Genomic DNA, 19,976 nt, shown 5'->3' on the forward strand with positions numbered 1-19,976 from the left:
CCCCTTATTACAATACTTTGAATGTTACCTGTATCTCTCAAAAGATAAATGAAACATGAAGATAACATATAATAAACTTAATAGTACCCAAAATACAATAAATTATATTGTAACAAAATGAATTTAAAAAAATTTACAAGTGTCAACAAATACCAATTCTCAACGCACAGTTCGGGAATTAAGAAAATATCTCATAGCGTATAATGTTGTATTCCGTATCTCACTTTTAGTGCTATATAATCTTCCACAGATTTTATATAATTAAAATCTATAACGTAATGGGTATTTATAGTATATGTAGTTCTTGATGTAAAAAAGATAACTTTCGTACTGTAAAAATTCCATCTATGTGAATAAGTATGAATATACTCATATACACATAATTATACTAAATAACTAATTTAATGAAACTAAATTCCTATAGAAAAATGGGGAAAGTGTAGAATCGTCCACTGCTTGGCGTGTTTTTAAGAATTGCACATACTCGGTATCCACGTACACATCGACCTATTTTCACTTAAAAAAACATCTCAGAATTGCACAAAAATGCCATTGTGCACTCCTTTGACTTTATTCATGTACACATCAACCTATTTTCACTTTAAAAGTCAAAAGAAAATTGACAAAAATCCAATTCCTTTTACTTTTGTACAAAGTGCCAAATAAATAAGTGGGCGATTCTGCACTTTACCTGAAAAAATATATAAAAATACTATTTACCTATATATATTAATAATTTACTATTACACAAGGTTTTTCATATATCATTTCAAGGGAACATAAATTTAATTAAAGCGATGCATTATTGGAATAAATTTGAGTCAGTGTTTTAGGTGCAAGTTATTTAGATTTCTATTGCAGAAAGAATACTTGAAATAATGTATAGAAATATTATTTTGAACCATAAAAATTCTCAATAGTAAAATTTAAAGTACTGAAAAGGTAGCTATTGTTTTTGACAGTAGATTACATAATATAAAAATACCTCATGCTGAGCATTTTCTGAAATTACAATGCTAAATGAAATTGATATAGTGCAGTATTTAGCAATAATAACTTTTTGTAAACAATTGTGGCTATATTCGCTTAATTGTAATGACAGTAAGTTTAACTGCATTTGTATAAGGCTGTACAGAAGATTTATTTATATGGGTTTTCATCCGCAGAGAACAACCAGATTCTCTGTGGAAGTGCTTCCGAAAATAATGTTTAAATTTTACTCTAACTATATCTGAAAGCAATGCTATAACAGTGCCCTTATAAGACTCATGATCCGAAAAGCTTTGGTTTTAATTGTCTCGTAAAAACTTTCAATTACTTCTGAAAATTCATACCCACGTAAAAATTACTACACCGAAGTCAATTGATTATACAGCAAAACGTTCCTAAAACAATCAACTCCACAACTCGAGATAATGCAAGTTTCCTGTAGCCTGACAAAACTATGAATGATTTTTAAGTCCTGTTATTTAATTATTGTCCTGACAAATGTGCCATTATCAGAGGTGGTCATTTAAGAAAATAACCACTATATGAGGTTTCAACTAAATGTAATTTTTTTCAAATAAATAATTCACTTTTTATACTCCCAAGACTAGTACATTTAATATTACATAAATCTTATTCACAAATCTATTTCTATTTCAAAAGCAATTTATGAAAAACACATTTGAAATTTTCTTCATCAAACTAATAATAATGAAAATTAAAGTATGCATAAAAATGATTATATGTGTTTTAACAAAATATTTAATGTAAAAATGTGGTTCTAGTCTCATACTTGTAAAGAAAAATAGACCAAAAAGAAAAAACAATGTAAGCTACTATGATCATCTAAATTTTCACATAATTTTAGTAGTGGAAAAAAAATTCCTTAAGCTTGGTATGTCTTGTCTACCCCATTCAATAAGTAATAAACACATTAAATACTTCAATGTTTATTTCATTAATAAAACTTACCTTTTTTGCTCGCGAAGTATAATTAGTACATTTTTTAAAACATAAAAAAAACATTCTTTTTGCTCGGCCACATCACATTAGTCGAAAAATTCAAAATTGAATCATGCAAGATCATTTTTAAGTAAGGTATGCTCAAATTTATTAGTACATAATATTCAAATGATAAAGCATCTACATGTACAAGTTTTAAAAAAGTATTTCTAAACTGTAATCAAAAAAATAAATTTTCCAAAATATACAATTTCAGTAGAATGCAAAAACTATATTTCTGCATCTGATCACTGAACCAAATTATCAAGTATCAAGTCTGAAATTATCACTTTTCAGTCTTTAAGCACATTGTTTTTCAGGATAAAAGTAAAGATGGAAAATCAATTTCACGCTCAGAAACTCCATTTCACAACTAGTCAGTTATCAGCAACGTTCTCTCAAACATGAGACACGATGACACGTGCACGGCTTTAGTGGTATATTCATAGTCAGTGCTGGTATTTTATTATTTATTACTAATTTCTAAACAGTAAAACATAGTAAAATTTGTAATACAGTAAATCCTAGTAAATAATATATTGCATTACTACAACCACGAAGAAAATAACACCACCATCACACAACAATAACTAGCGCGGCGCCATATTGCTTGTTTGGGAAACTTCTGAGAGTGAGAGAGGAAGGGCGAATTTTTTTCTTCACGTCAGCGTTAACAGGGAGAAAAGTTTTGCGATTGTGAATGAACTTGTTCGCGTTAAAGAGATGTTGGTTGATACCGGTGTTTATTTGTAATATCAGAAATGTAAGTGCTTATGTGTGTGTATTCAGAGAACCAACTCGTAGCAAAACCACCTCCCTAAGACGACCGCCTCTGAAAGAAACCAGTATTTCTGAAAACATAAGTAGACTTTGGTATTGAATATTCCCTCTGTAAGGCGACCATTCACAAAGAAAATTCTGCAAGTGTCTCTGGTCGCCTTAGAGAGATTCATTCCGTAGACGCAATCTCCCTAAGACGACCACCTCTAAAAGATAAACGTATCTCTGAGAACGTGAGTATCTATTGGTATTGAGCATCACCTCTCTAAGGCGACCACTTGCAAAGATGAATTTTTATTTGCGGCTGGTCGCCTTGGAGAGACCTCGTTGTGTGTGGTGTATATGATTACTGTTATTGTTTCCGAAAAAAAAATTAAATAAAAAAATAGCATATTTAGTAAAAACCCTCTCTAAAACGACCACCTGCGTTTACAGGTTATTCTGCTGGTCTTAAAGAGATCATATTTTCATTCTGTTAATTTTATTGTTTACAAGAAGTATATTAACGTCAGATAAAAAAATAGCACAAACCCATATAAACCAACAGAAGATTTATTATTATATTGATACCAGTAAGAAAACCAGCAAAAGTCAATATAAATACCATATACAAACCAGTACAAAGTTCTGCCATTGAATGTTGGTTGTATGGGTGTCAATTGATACCAGTAAGAAAAACCCACAGAGATCAATAGAAACCAGTAAAAGTCAATAGAGACCATTAAAAATTCTATAGGTACCAATAGAAAGTTTTACTGGTTTCTATGGGTCATTTTGAAACCAGTAAAAAAAACCCACAGAGACCAACAGAAACCAGTAAAAGTCAATAAAAACCCATAAAATCTTATGGGTACACATAAAAAGTTTTACTGGTTTCTATGGGGCATTTTTAGTAGGGAGCTCACTTTGAAATCCTTGACTTTGTTAATAAAAAAATTAGTTAAAGTTTTACAAAATCGATTAAAAAAAAAAATCTGAAATGTTTCAGATTTTAAATTACGTCCAAAGGGGCGTTTTTTAACATTTTGTGTGTTACCTTTCTTTATTAAATATCATGTTCCTCGCACTTAAACCATAAGATCCAGTGCAACAGCAATATCGCAAAATAGTTTTAGAACGAGCATATCTTTAGAATTTCCGATACAGAGACTCACGCGCTGGAGATAAAAAATTTTTTTCTGCACAACTTTGCCATTGCTCGCTTTGAAATCCTTGAGTTTGTTAATCAAAAATTCGTCAAAGTTTTAAAAATAGGAAATCGATCATAAAACAAATTTCAAATTTCAAATTTGGTCTTCCACATCCTCATATTCGTTGGAGGATTACGTTATTCAAAATTCGATGACTCTATGTACCGTTGTTTTATCACAATACGAGAAATATACATACATTTATGCCGATTTTTCATTATTTAATTTCTTCAAATATAATGCAGGATAACATTTTGTGGCAACAGTTTGAAAAGTGAACCGACATTTATGAGTCCGACGCAAAATGCCAAAACGAAACTAATAGTCCTTCGGGATTCAAATCCCTTTGGACTAAAAAAAACCGAATTTCAAATTTGGGCTTCCAGAAGCCCATATTCGCAGGAGAATTACGTTATTCAAACTTCGATGGCTCTAGGTACCGTTGTTTTATCACAGTGCGAGATATATATATACATTTACCCAAATTCTTCATTATCTAATTTCTTAAAATATAATACAGGGCGATAATATTTGGTGGCAACATTTTGAAAAGTGAAACAACGCTTGTAGTGAATCAACGCAAAATGTCAAAACGAAATTAGTAGCCCTTCTGGACAAATTGCCTTATTGGACTAAAAAAAGAAACACTTCAGATTTTATATAATGCCAAAAGTGGCGCCTTTTATTTTTAATTATTTTTTTCTAACATTTGCTCACACATAATGGTTTTGAGAGCATTTGGGCTAATGCCCCTTTGCGCTAAAAATATTTAAAAAGAGCATATCTCTAGAATTTCTGATAAACAGCCTCGCGCACTGGAGATAAAAATAATTTTTTCGTACAGTTTTGCCATTGCTCTCTTTGAAATCGTTAAATTTTTTTTAAATCAAAAATTCGTTAAAGTTTCACAAACTATGGAACAGATAATGAAACAAATTTCAAATTCGGTTTTCCAGGTGCTCATATTCAAGTGGAGTACAACGTTATTCAAAATTTGATGGATCTAGGTGCCTTTGTTTCTTCACAATGCATACATTCATGCAGATTTAATTTCTTTAAATATAACGCAGGACGATAATATTCGGTGTCAATAATATGAAAAGGGATACATCGCATTTAAGTGATTGAACACAAAATGCTTTCGAGAGTAATAACCATTCTGCTTTAATGCTCCTTTGGGCTAAAATAAATGACCTATTGTGTATATACGCTAAGTGAGTATCAAATGAGCTACTATGTCCATTCGCTTAATTTTAGAAATTATCTTTAAATGTCTTAAAAGTAATCTATCTGAAGTTACGAAAATGAAAAATAAATAAAAAGTGTTTAAAAAATATATAATTCTATTATTTTCAAAGTCATTTTAATTGTACATTATTTTTGTGTTTTAGTGGGAAAAAAGTATCAGATAAAAACAGTTATTTTTAACATATAATGCTGTACATATAAAAATAATATGATAAATGAATAAGAAGATGTGAAAAAGGTTCACAAGAAGTTCATTTCGAAAACGCTTAATTATATGGACCTCATAATATTTTGCTGTCGATTTCTGACATTCGTTCTTGTGGAAAAATGGTTATAATTATTTATGTATTCCGCCCTAGGGCGTTACACGGAAGAGAGGAACGCCTTCGTGGAGGACTTTCTAAGGAAAACTACCTTATATTAGTCCGTTACATATGGGGAAAGCCGCGAAAACACCCATGCATCCATCCCGTTCTCAGAATTCGAACCTCGGACCGAACTACCAGTGTTCAGCGACTTTACCGCTCAGCCGCTGGCGGTTGTTCTTGTGGGGAATGGATTGCATTGGATTATTCAATTATAGCAAAGCACATGAGGGCTATCTGCCTGAAGGGTGGTGGTGTATTTAATTATGGCAAAGCACACTAGGGCTATCTGCCTAAGGGGAGCGATGCTTTCGTGGAGGACTTTCTAAGGGAAACTGGCTCGCATACACGTTACACATGGGGAAAACCACGAAAACACCCATGCAGTCAGCCCCTGTCTGAAGGGAGTGATGCCTTCGTGGAGGACTTTCTAAGGGAAAATGGCTCGTATACACGTTACACATGGGGAAAACCATGAAAATGCCCATGCAGCCAGCTCGTTCGCGGAATTCGAGCCTCGGACCGAACTACCAGTGTTCAGCGTCTTTACCGCTCGGCCGCTGGTGGACCTCTTGTGGGAAATGAGATAGATTTTTCTTGCTTCTGCAAAATTTGAGTTCTGTCACATATTCCCTTTTCACATCTTCCGTTCAAATACGTTTTATTGATACAGATTTTAAATATTTGGATTGTAAAGTAAAAGTTGCAAAACATTAGCAAGTATAAGCGTACAATCCTGCACCTTTTCTGGAGCACCCTATACAAACTCCTCAAGCATATATATTTGATGTTGCCCACTATAGCCTGAACTCATGTAGTTTTTATGTTATCTTAAACCAACTTTGAAAAATTTGCAGTTTTGATAAGAAAGAAAAAAAAAAAAAAAATCAACATACCTAAGAGATAAGATCTTTCAACTATTGGTAACCAGATCCTGTATTTGACGGAACAGATTTGGAGGGGGGGAGCAAATCGTCACGCAAAACCCAAAATCATGTGTGACAGTCGGCACGTGTCGGTGTCGAAATTGTAGCTCTGTGAACAGAGTAACGTCTCGTCGAACTGTCGAACACCGTTGATCGAAATGTTGGGCAACTGTCGACTTTGTTTGCACGTGCGTTTCTATTATAATGTTTTCCAGTTTACGTAACGAGAACTGCTTTTATTCTTTACTAAGCAGTTAAGGAAACTTTATTATTAAATTTTCAAGTTCAACTTGTTTATTAATATGTCGATTAATTATTTACCAACAGTTTAAAATGATCACAGTCTGTAAATTAAACGGCAACAGGGAAATTCTCCAACATTATATTCGCATAGCTGCCAGTTCTCAGGATAGCTTGGGTTTTAATTTTTAACCTCTATTAAGAAAGATGTTCGCCAGAATTAAATGAAATTTACTTTGGCAAATTTCATTTTACCACCATTTTTTCAATTTTTTCATTTTTTTGGTTTTCAGAATAATTTTTCATATAAAATTTTCTTTCATTTAAATTGTATTTTCCTCTAACTACATTTCATTGAATTTCATTTGATCTGAGTTGTCTTAATCTACTGTAGACATGCGTACATTTTTGTATGAAAATTTAAGCAATTTAATGAGTTAATATTTGTATTTAATTTGATTTACTTCAATAAAAGAGGGCTTCCTAGACTCGAAGGTGGTTAGTGACTCGCCTGGCGTGCCGAACGGCACGGGTTCGAATCCCTGAAAAATCATGGATGCAAATTGTCTGTCCTTTCATAGAAGGTAACGGTGAACGCCTGTTAGGCGCCTCCATAATAAAATGACCACTGCATCCGACCTTAGTAATAGCCAAAGCCTTAAAAAGTCTAGCGCAAGACATTAAAAAAATGCATTTAATAAACGATAGTTTTTTAAAACATTTGCACCAATTTTGCAATAAACAAAATCTATTTCTCATAGAATATATGTTATCTTTCAAAGGCATCAGCAGGGTCGGCGCTAGGCAATTTACCCCGCAAGGTGCAATCTCTGCGCATCCTAAATTCTGCTACCCGGTTTTTCCCCAAACTTTTCCATCTTGAAATACTGCTGCCCAGTACTTGCTTTCAATTAAACAAATTTTGCAATCCCTAAATACTGCTGCCCAGTACTAGTTTCAGATTCGAAAAATTTTGCCATCTATGAATACTGCTGCACGGCACTATTTTCAGATTCTAAAAATTTTGCCATCCGTAAACTGGCCTGTACTAGTTTCACATTCTAAAGCTTGTCCGGTACTATTGTCAGATTTTAAAAATTGTTTCATTCGTAAATACTACTGGCCAGTACTAGTTTTAAATTCTAAAGCTTTTACCATCCCTAAATATTACTGGCCAGTACTAGTTTCACATTCTAAAGCTTTTGCCCGGTACTATCTTCAGATTCTAAAAATTGTGCCATTCGTAAATACTACTGGCCAGTACTAGTTTTAAATTCTAAAGCTTTAACCATCCCTAAATATTACTGGTCAGTACTAGTTTCACATTCTAAAGCTTTCGCCCGGTACTATCTTCAGATTGTAAAAATTTTGCCATTCGTATATACTACTAGTCAGTACTAGCTTTAAATTCTAAAACTTTTGTCATCCCTAAATACTACTGGCCAGTACTAGTTTCAAATTCTAAAGCTTTTGTCCGGTACTGTCTTCAGATTCTAAAAATTTTGCCATCTCTAAATACTACTGGCCAGTACTAGTTTCACATTCTAAAGCTTTTGCCCGGTACTATCGTCAAATTCTAAAAATTTTGTCATCCGTATATACTACTAGTCAGTACTAGCTTTAGATGCTACAGCTTTCGCCATCCCTAAATACTACTGGCCAGTACTAGTTTCACATTCTAAAGCTTTTGTCCGGTACTGTCTTCAGATTCTAATAATTTTGCCATCCCTAAATACTGCCTTCCTTAAATATGAAAAATTACTCTCCCTTAACTTTGCTGTTCGGTGCTTTTGTAAATTCTAAAATTTTGCCACTCGGTGCAGCGGCACCAGTCCTGGCTTTTCTGCCACTTTCGCTATTCTAGGACACACATTTCTTTCCATATGAAGATCTTTAAAAAAGGGATGCAGCTTAAAATGGTAAAGTTTCATAAATTGATTAATTAATTTTCTAAGTGACTAATTAAAATAGCCATGCTGTTATTTTTAATAAAACGAATTCAATTTTTAGAAATGTATTTATTTCAGTATTTTATTTCATTTATAATTTCCTTCAAATCTAATTCCTCGCCCCTTTATTAGTACAGAAATTAATAGTGCTTCTTAGAATCTGCGACACTACGTAAAAAGTTCGAAAAAATATGGTAGTAGAACCTTAACACAGAATAATCATTTGCACGGGACGTAAAAGTGAGGGTTTTTGGTCTTTGCTATTATTATTATTATTAGATCTGTTAAATAACTAACAATAAGTTTAAATGCAAAAGCAATTTTAAATTGAATCCTTAAATTTATAGGTTACTATTGTAATTGGAGGTTTAAATTGAAATCCGGCAGAAATTCTAGGCAGACAAAACACAGAAAAAAAGTTACACAATACACAAATATATATAAAAGAAGGTTTAAATAACGTTGTCTGATTTTGACCAAAACAGCACAACTTGCGGTACAGATAAAATTTCCACCACTTGAGCAGGAAATGGACAGGGAAAAGCGGACGGAGCACCAGAGCTTCGACAGTGACTTTACAGGTATTACTGTACCCGCTGGACGTTCGGTTGGTACGCCGTCCAGCCAAGACATTTACAGAGAAATTTTACATTAATTCTAGACTTACGTATTGAATATACAATTGCAAAAACACGGTATATAATTATTACAAAGAAATTAATCGATTAACAAAAGTTGGATTAGGACAGATTATTGTAACATAATAACTTCGAACATACATCGTACAAACATTCATTTTACATTGTACTTCATACAAACAATACATTTACATTAGTATATCTAATTACACCGAATTACATTAAATATTTTTTTAAGGAACTAATTAGTGAAGAATTTTTCGTGCATCTCCTAGTACATTGTCGTATTCCTAAGGCAAATATCTTGTTAATACATTTCCTTTCATTTTTTTATCATGTTACAGACAATTGCATTATTACTGAAGTCTTACATTATTTTTGTAAATTAATGTATCATAATTATCTTATTAATACATTTCCTTTCATTTTTTATCATGTTACAGACAATTGCATTATTAGTGAAGTCTTACATTATTTATGTAAATTAATGTATTATAATTACATCAAATATGTATTAGAAAAATCACATAATACTTACATTCACCCACCACTTAAGCAATAAAGGGCAATTAAATTCAACCTTTGATAATCTAGTAAAAGCTACACATACAACAGAATAAGCTGGCTCAGTTGTTCAACCGGGGGTTATTTAAAACATCTGCTAGCGAAAATGCTAAAGCCGGAATATGACTTTTAACCAGACCTGGAGGAAAGTATACTAACAGCAAGAAGCGACTGCCAGAAGCTCTCTGAAGTGAAGAATTAAAAACCTCAGTTAATATACATTCAAAGCTGATTTGCGCTGTGGTGAAGAAAGGAGAAGTTAAAGGAAGAAATACGGAAAGGAGAAGTTAAAGATTTAAATCATAACTGTTTAAGTAACGAAAGCTATTTTACAGATTTATGAAGTATAAGCTTCTGTCAACGTTTTTCATGGTAAATTTTACCAGAACTTCAAATTCAACTTTTCATACATAAAAAAAATATTTAATATTTTTAAAAAAAAAAGTTCAATTCCCCCCCCCTCTCTATTTCCTGGACGATGACAATATATAATATTGACGCCGGTAGACAAAAGTTTTACGACCCCTAGCTTCAACATTTAATCTTTTGATAAGATTAAATTCGTTTCGAGGGGAAGTGATTTCAAGTAGAGCATTTTAATGGTCCGTTACCATGGCAACTGTCGTAGGAGGGGAATCTGGGAATTTTGCCTTGTTCGATGTGTGACTCTTCAGAATAGGATGGTGAGGATTAAAAGGAGGGACGGAATTCACAATTAGCTCCGGAGATTATGCGATTTGCGCTGCAGGAGAAAGAAATTCTTCTCTTCCCCTCTACTCCACTTAAACCCTCCCTGTGCATGAATAGAAAATCCACTGATTTGGGAGGATATTTTAAAACTGTTCTTATACGTGGGAAAGAACGGAAGAGATCATTATATAAATTTAAATACCGTCGAGGAAAGATCTCTTAAAAACAAAATGCTCTCCCGTGTTTCCTTGCGTATGCCCGCCTTTCTTCTACGTAGTAAAGGAAGTAATGTAATCCCCAAAAGTTTCGGGTATCATATTTAAACGAAAACATTCATTTCGACCGCTCTCGAATACATTTGAAAAATATTTTTGCGTGGCATCTGTACGTACGGACAAAATAAAGGATTCTTTGTCCAAAGCAGATTGTAAAATGCCTTCAGAGGAGACCTTTTTTCGTGATGTCTGTACGCACGTATGCATGCATGTCGCATAACTCAAAAACGAATGGCCGTAGAACGCTGAGATTTTATGTATAGGGCTGCTATGATACCTGGTTGTGCAACACCCTTTTCCGTCGCAATCGGCTTCTCCAAACGTATGTAAACAAAACTCTTAATTATATTAGCAATATACTTTTCATTAATAATTTTGTTTCCTAGTCGGTTTGCTTCCTAAATTTCTCGAAATTCTTTCATATTTAAAATTTCTTATTTAAGCAATTCACTACATTTGACTTTTACTTTTGGTTTTGCATAATACTTTACCCATGCCTATATGGATGACGAAACACGAATTGAGTATTTGAAGAGTTAGGTTTGGAGGCAACTTCCCCTTGAAAAGATCTGTCTCCTGCCTGCTCGCCAGCTTACACTCAGCCAGAACAATGTAAAGTGATTAAATTATAGTATTCTTATGTTCCGATTAAGGTTTTATGCCCTTTAATTAATCTGCATGTAATAGATGTAAAATTATCAAGAATTTAAAAACGGTACTAACTCCAATAAGGCCACCATTTGTTTAATTAAGTCAGTTGGTGCACCAAGTTCTGTTCTTTTTGCCCACTGGGGCCGAACGTTAACTTTCAGTTTTGTGCACCGAACATTTTGTCTTTCTGCTCGCTGTTCGAATTTTTTGTTGATTGTAAAAATTTCTTTTTTAACTGTATTTGGTGTTTTAGGTTTTACCGTATTTTACTATTTTTAACGAAGATGTTTTGAGTTTTTATACATTTTTGCCTTGCCGCTAAATGAGAACTGAATTGATTGAATAGGAAATGTATTCTAATGAAATTCGAGGAAATAAGTTTAATAAAAATGTAGCAAAAAATATGCATAATAAATTATAGGCATTTTTTGTTATAATTTATTACAGAATTGGCCGCACAATTAAGTCATCAATTACATTTGCTGACGTGTAGATAATGATAAGTACCTCAAGGAGTCAGGTACCTTTATAATGCTAGAATATCGCCAAAATACAACACATTTTAAAGCATCTTTATGACTGGTTTAATAGCATGAAATTTCATACGCTTTTTTATTTTATATTCCAAACTTTAAAACATTTTAAATAAAAATTTCAGTTTTGCTGTATTTTTTAAATTACAGTCCATTTCTTCAAATAACAATACCTGAAATTTCATTTCTATTGGTTCAGCGGATAGGCTGCTAGGGGTTCATACATCGGAGAAGTTTTTTATGAGTAACCTGTATTAAGCCCATTAGGACGTACGTTGCTATTTTAGTAAATTCAGCATAAAATTTGTGAACTTATTAATTACTACTTTTGCAATAAATCTTTCAGCATAAAATTTGTGAACTTATTAATTACTACTTTTGCAATAAATCTTTCAGCATGAAATTTGTGAACTTCTTAATTACTACTTTTGCAATAAATCTTTCAGCATGAAATTTGTGAACTTTTTAATTACTACTTTTGCAATAAGTCTTTCAGCATGAAATTTGTGAACTTCTTAATTACTACTTTTGCAATAAGTCTTTCAGCATGAAATTTGTGAACTTCTTAATTACTACTTTTGCAATAAGTCTTTCAGCATGAAATTTGTGAACTTCTTAATTACTACTTTTGCAATAAGTCTTTCAGCATGAAATTTGTGAACTTCTTAATTATTACTTTTGAAATAAGTCTTTCTGTTTGATTTCTTATGTTTGACGGACCTGTGATTACTATAAATTTCTAACAGATTATATTTTTCTCATTTCAGGCTCGGAAAAAACAGAGTGAGTTAAGCCCGGATCGTGCCGGATCTGCCAGCAACTGAATTCCTTTGTTTCATGCATTCACCTCATCTTTCCGGTGTTCAAGATATTGTTATTTTCCAAATGACTTTTGAAAGTGCCGGAGCTCAACACTACAAGCCATTGGTTGTAGTTGAGCCTGTCTTCTTTTACCAAGGCAGAGAATTACTGTAGTTCTGGAAAGGTGCCTCTTTGCGTTTCATTTGCTGGCAGATAACTAACTGCTGACAGGCACCTTTAAGAAACCAAACCGTATGTGATTTGGAATGGGCATTTTTCGTGTGTAATTTATTTCCATCTTCAGATGCATCCATTTCTTGTTGGGTTCAAGGTCCTTAGACGTGAATCATGCAATGTCTCAATTTCGACGGTTATGTCCCGTTTCAGACTTTCCCATTTGAGGCTTTCTTAAAAATCGTGCCGTTTCAGACCGGAGTGCCCAAAAGCGATTCCCATTTCAGCCTTTTCATCCAGGATTAATGCAAAATCCGGAAAGCGCGATAGGAGATCACGTGACTGTAATGTATATATAAAGTGATGTCATGATGTTTCTTCTCTCTTTAATTTTTAAACGCTGCAAACATAAAACATTAATGACATCTGTGATTATACGTATTATAGATGCTTTTAAAATTTGGATGCGATATAGTATTTTGCTGAGAAATAATTCTAAGCCTTGAAAATTAGAATAAAAACTAAATTAAACTCAATGGAGTAACAGCCCTAGTGGGTCGTGGGTGCTCCGATATCTGATAAGGGAGACGAACAAACGATCCGGATTTCATAAGCTGGAACGTAAATAATAGAAGTAAGGTGCAGGAGTGAACGCCCTGACCAAGTGATCAGCTTGTCGCAGGAGCCGGTGTTTAGTCTCCAAGATAACTTGCGACTCATTTTATCGACTCACTCAAAGGAATCAACCTAGCTGAGTCCGGGGATTGAACCTCGAACCTGTGGTGCTGGTGCGCAACGAGCTAGCCGTTGAGCCACCGGGCCTTGAAAATTAAAATATGGAAAGTAAAAAAATCACATCTAAGCAGAAAAGGGAAAACTTTTGAGGACCTGGCTAGCATTAAATCTGGGAAAAAATAAATATAATGTTTTAAAAAAGTCATTAAATTCTCGAGCGGTATTGCTACTATCATAGCTTTGAATAAAGCAGTTTTATTATTTTATAAACTTTTGAAAATGAGATTTTGATTGTGGAAAATAATGTTAAACCCTATAAAAGGGAAATGCATTTTTACGATCGTCTGCCTAACAGAAGTAAGGCAATGAAGCGAATTATTAGTTTTTTAATTTTTTTTAATTTGATTTGTTTTGGTTTCCTTAAAATACGTCTTCTTTATGCGCCTAAATTCCTCTCATCAACTGTAATGAAAGATTAAAAATACAAAGGCTGAAATGGTGTGATATATGTTGCCACTATCAGAAAGCCTAAACAGTCAAGTCCGAAACTGGATATCATGTTTTCTGGAGCCCCATTTAATGTCGACGTTTTTTAAAGACTCTAACTGTTTACCTTGAGACTTTAAGACTGTTATCTTGTAAACTACTTGGGGATTGGAAGAAATTTAAGTGCATATGTTTATTGTTGAAATACAACCTAGATGAATCTTTTGAGATTTTTCACTATTTTTATTTTTATTACAACGTTTGAAGCTGGCGAATTCTGAGTTGTAAGGAAATTACTTTTCTCTTGACATTTTATTATATATTCATGATTGTCCTCATGCTTATGTATACCTAAAGATATCACGTGACATTGCACTTAACATGATCGTTAAGCTGTCCTATTCTTCACATTAAATACTCCAATGATCACTTTTATATGATGGTGTGTTTCAGGTATGCTAATGCAGCAGAAGATAAAATCGATATTCTAATCACATAGCATCATCCTAAAGCATATTGATTAAGGTTATTACATTTGTTTATTCGTAACTGCAACCTGCCGTCACTGTAATTTGTGATGTGTTTCCTCGTGTTATTTTCCCCAATTTTTTAGTGAATTTTATCGTCCGTAAATAGAGGAGAATTATGAGAGTAATTTAATTTGCTGAGAAACACGGTTACAGCAAGAACGTAACAAATGAAAAGTAAACTACATGGATAAACTACGTTTAACTATTATGATATAATTTATTTAAAAATATATATATTCCAGTAAGAATACATTAAAATTAGCCAATAAGAATACATTAGCAGTACAGTATAGAGGTATGCTGGGCAGCTATCCGATGTTAATTGGGCTGTCTATCTCAATTACCTTTTAAAGCCTTAGTAGTAACCTCACATAACCTCTGTTCCCAAGAAAGACATCCCAGGAAGGGAGACGAGCAAATGACCCGGATTTCTTAAGCTCGATCACGTCAGCAATAGATAAGTCTGTAATGAGCTGGAAAGTAAATAATAGAAGTAAGGTGAGCCCACATATTTGGATTGTTTCTGAAATGGGAGAACACGCTGCACGTCCGAATAGTTTAACAAACGAAGAATCTGCACAGAACACATTTTAAATAATAAATGCAAAGCAAAATAAAATGGATGAGTTCCTAATACAAAAATGCAATTACAAATGGAAATAAAAGTAATTAAGGGTTATTAAATTTACCAATAAAGTAGCTCTGAATAAACTATGTACAATAGAGGAAAGGGTGAATTATGCGAATTGTTTTAAAATTTACGGAATGCAGTGCTAAAAAGCTAGGAGTGAATACACGAGGAAATAGCAGTAGTTAATTGTCGACAGGAAAGTCGTAAGCATCTTTTAACTTCCTTCGTTTTATATTTATTTTTGATCTTACATATATAGAGCAATGTTTCCTTGATTTGATTTATTCTTTTAAATTGTGAATACACGCAATTTCTTTTAGAAGAAGTTATGCTGTTAATGTTTTTAATTCATACTTTTGAATGATAACAAAACTGAAGGAAGCAATGGTAACAATTTCTGATCGAATATTTGTGAAATTACATTGTCTATTTCTGTTTAAGAATATTTACTATTTAATCAAGAGATATTTATTCTGAAATTAATGATTAATGTAAGCAAAAATGTATTATATTGCAAAAAATTATTATGTTATTTATTTGAACCTAGCGTGTTTACATAATTCATAGCATTGTTTTGATGAAGATTATTTTCAACTAAGATTTTTAATTGAAAAAAAATTCATACTATTTTCTTGCAATATAAAGATATAATTTTAAAGTTTTTATGACATTCGTCTATTTTATTGCATTGTTTTGATAGAGGTTGTTCTCAATGCCTTTTTTATGCAATGCACTCTCGATTGTCGACGTGGTATACGAGTCGACCAATCAGAGCGAAAGCTCAAAACTGTAGACGCATTCACGCATGCGCAAATTTAGCTCTCTAATTGGCTACCCCTTTGTCTCTCAGGTGTGAACGCATTTTATGCCTTTATGACATTTATACCACCGTCGAAACAGAGTCTTAGGCTGTGTTCAGACGGCGGCGTAAAAGGCATAGAAGCGTAGTATAAGACATGGGAATTCCGTTCAAACTTGCGAGAACGGGGTTTAAGCCGTGGCCAATGAGAGAAGCTAAATTTGCGCATGCGTGGATGTGTCTACAACTTTCCCGCGCTGTTCTCCTGCTCGATTGATGTCTCGCGTTCGCTTTGCTAGCTTTGTGACAGCGAAATCTTCTGTAGAACGCCGCTTCGTTTTAGCTTCGCTCTGATTGGTCGACACTTATCCCAAACTCGGCGTAAAGTTGAAAACTTTGAACCCTATGCCAAGAGCCCAAACCAGATTTTGTGACGTAGCACAGACTGGTTGCCTTGGCAACGGAGCTCGGCTTTAACCACTTATGCCCTTTACGCCCTCGTCTGAACGCAGCTTTAGGCTTCGCTCAGACGGTAGTGTAAATGGGATAACTGGTTTAAGCTAAGCTCCGTTGCTAGGTAATCCGACCTTGCCAGAAAAACTGGTTTAGGGGTTTTGGCATAAAGTTCGAAGTTTTCAACCTTATTTCAATTTTGTATAAGAGTAGTGCAACCACAGCGAAAGCTGTAGACACATCCACGCATGCGCAAGTTTAGCTTCTCTAATTGGTTACGCCTTAGACCCAGTCTCGCAGGTGTGAACGAAATTCCCGTATTTCATGCCTTCTGACTATCTTTCTATGACATTTATACCACCGTCTAAAGCATGTCTTAAAACCCTCAGAAATGCGTCTTTAGGTTTAGCTTCAACTATTACCTCGCACAATTAGTTCTACATGTTTAAGGCATAGTTTCCGTTGATCATTAAGTATATTCGTGCATATTTTTTTATTCTTTCAAAAGCTGATTTAAACTTTGAAAACTCAATTAATAATAAAACCCGTTACAATCGTTTTACATGTCACAAGAACAGAGGAAGCAGAGAGTGATATTGAAAATACAAGCGAAGACGATATTGGATAATTACATTTAGTTCCGACACAGCAATGACTTCTACTGATACTCTGTCGGCCAAAAGCTGTTCGAATAGTGATAGAATATCACTTTGAAATATCCACAGTGAAATTTGACAGATATTTAAATGTTCTAAAAAAAAAGTAAAATTTCCGCTTTTTTTAAGATATAAATAACACAACATGAAATGGATAAAATATACAAACAAAACTGATGATTTGGATTATCCGCATTTTTCAGTTATCTGTGCTGTCTGGCGTTAACCAGGTTTTGATAATTGCCCGTTTTTCTAATTTTGTATTTCCTTAATTTTACCTTCAATATTTAACAATATTTGATAAGGATATCTTTCTGCTTAGCATTCCTTGAAGAAATCCACTGGACAATTAAAATTCTTCGCCATTTTATTGCAAGGAGAATTTTATTTACAGCTATTCACAATTCATTTGCTTACAGAAGAACATTCTTCATTTTTTTATCGTTGCCACTACATCTCAATCAAAAAATCCGCAAAGCGGTAACAAAACAAGAAACATAAGATAAAAAGTGTGTCTTTTCGTGGCCAGCCAACATAAAACTGTAGCATCTGACTAAACGAGAGTGCATTGTAATTGAATTATCGAAGCAGATGATATAATTTCAATATTTCTATTACATTTTTCTATTTTATTTCCTAAAAATTTTCAATTAATATGTGGTACTTCTTTTGCAATTTTTAATGGTTTAAGTTGTCATAGTATACATCATAAGCATGAAGTCACCATTTTTATTGATAGATTCTCTTAGAATATATACTACTTGTAATATAAAGATAGTATTTATTCCAATGGTCTCAAACTGCCTGCGGGTCGTATGCATGATATGAAAAGAGCTGACGTATGCATGATATGAAAAAAAGCAGAATTAAAAAAAAAAAAAAATTAATAAATTTTTATTCAACAAAATTTTATTGCTGAATAAAAATATTATATTTTTATTTTATTTATAAACAATATTTTAAATTTCGCTTAGTGCTTTTTAAAACACACATAAACGATAATAATAGTACCATAAATGAAAAAAAAATCAAATTTGTATTTACTTTCTATCTGAAGTTTGGTACATCCAAGAGATTTTTGCTTGTTACATTTTGGAACTCAAATATACCGATAGTTAAATATTAAATTTTTAGACTGACATCTATTTAAAACAATTATAATATATATAATTAATTATTAAATAACTTGATTTAATTTAAATTGAAAAAAACGTTATCAAAATTTTCTTAACTTTTCAGAAAAATGTTCCTAAAATCTGACAAAAAGACACTTGATGCCATTTCGATTTTAATAAAGTTTGTAGTTCTAGACAGAAATTATCTTCATCGCGGATTATATATGCTGATCAGCCAATCGCATTTTTTCTTTTTAATTCTCTACTGTGAAAAAAAAAGCTGTTCGCATAAAATTGTATGCCAAATAGATTTTTCTTAATACAAAAATTCGCAACTGATTTATTTTTTTTTGACAGGTATGGATAAATGTTAGTAATATCTGCATCTGCAAATCTATAAATAAGATTTATATCACATTTTAAAGTAATTAGATATATTTATAGATTTTGAACGAAAGTTAATAAAATCTGCATCTTCAAATCTTTAAATAAGATTTATAGCACATAATAAATTAATTAGGTCTATTTATAGATTTTTAACGAAAGTAAATAAAAACCTGTATCTTCAAATGTTTAAATAAGATTTAAATCACATTTTAAATTAATTAATTCTATTTATAGGTTTTGAACGAAAGTTAATAAAATCGATATCTTCACATCTTTAAATAAGAATTATATCACATTTTAGATTAATTAATTTCGTTTTTAGATTTTGAATAAAAGTTAATAAAATCTTTATCTTCATATCTTTAAAATTTATATCGCATTGTAAATTATTAGCTCCATTTATAGAATTTTTTATATTTTATTTACGTTAATTTTTAATGGTAATGAAGATAATGTAAACTCGGACTTTAACTAATTAAAATTTTACCAGCACCGTGTTGGCAACAAATTTACAATTGAAATGTTCTTCGCGGGCCGCATAAAATTGCTTCGGATCCCATGCAGCCAGGCTGAGACCATTGTTTTAAGCAAATTTATGTAAATATAATGCTTCAAGTGGAAGTTTCTCACCAATCAATGTCATTCATGTGGGTTTGTAATATTTGTCAAGATATGTGTTCCTCGTGGTGCTTATAGTAGCTGATAAACCAAATGGTAAATTATTTATCGTCATGTACGATACGTTTTTGATGATTTGTTCCCTAGTCTAGAAATTGTGAAAATGTTTTTCGCTTTATATTCTACATACAATTATTGTACAGCGTTTTCTTTTTCCGTTTTAAGTCAAAGAATAAAGAAATAAAAACGAAATTTCGTTGTATTATTTTATTGAAATACATCTGATGCGGATACCACACGACTTCTTCATACGGCCAATCAAATTATACACACTTTCTGCTGCATTTCGTTTAAACTTATTTTATCGAATTTCATTAGAGATACATTTTTCATTCAATTAATTCAGTTCTCACTTCGCGCCAAGGCAAAAATGCATAAAAATTTAATCCTCATTAAGATCTGTAAATACAGAAAAACCTAAAACACCAAATATAGTTAAAAACAATTTTTACAATTGAAATTAGAGTTTCTATTCAAAAACAAGCAATTCGGC

The 19,976-nt window shown here is 32.6% G+C and overlaps 1 protein-coding gene across 3 annotated transcripts in view; it reads left to right on the forward strand.

Moving 5' to 3' along the window:
* Bgb (core-binding factor subunit big brother) overlaps positions 1–19,675 on the forward strand; it is an 87,268-nt gene extending 67,593 nt beyond the window's left edge. For all 3 annotated transcript variants that reach the window (XM_085826790.1, XM_035355028.2, XM_035355029.2), the window contains exon 6: positions 12,806–19,675. In XM_085826790.1, coding sequence (XP_085682916.1) covers positions 12,806–12,862 — 57 coding nt within the window. In that variant the 3' untranslated portion in view covers positions 12,863–19,675. The remainder of the gene's footprint in view (positions 1–12,805) is intronic.
* The last annotated feature ends 301 nt before the right edge of the window (positions 19,676–19,976 follow it).

The sequence above is a fragment of the Stegodyphus dumicola genome, chromosome 11 (genome assembly GCF_044657685.1).
Source record: "Stegodyphus dumicola isolate Sdum_Otavi_A_Nest chromosome 11, ASM4465768v1".
In the NCBI taxonomy this organism is placed as follows: Eukaryota; Metazoa; Arthropoda; class Arachnida; order Araneae; family Eresidae; genus Stegodyphus; species Stegodyphus dumicola.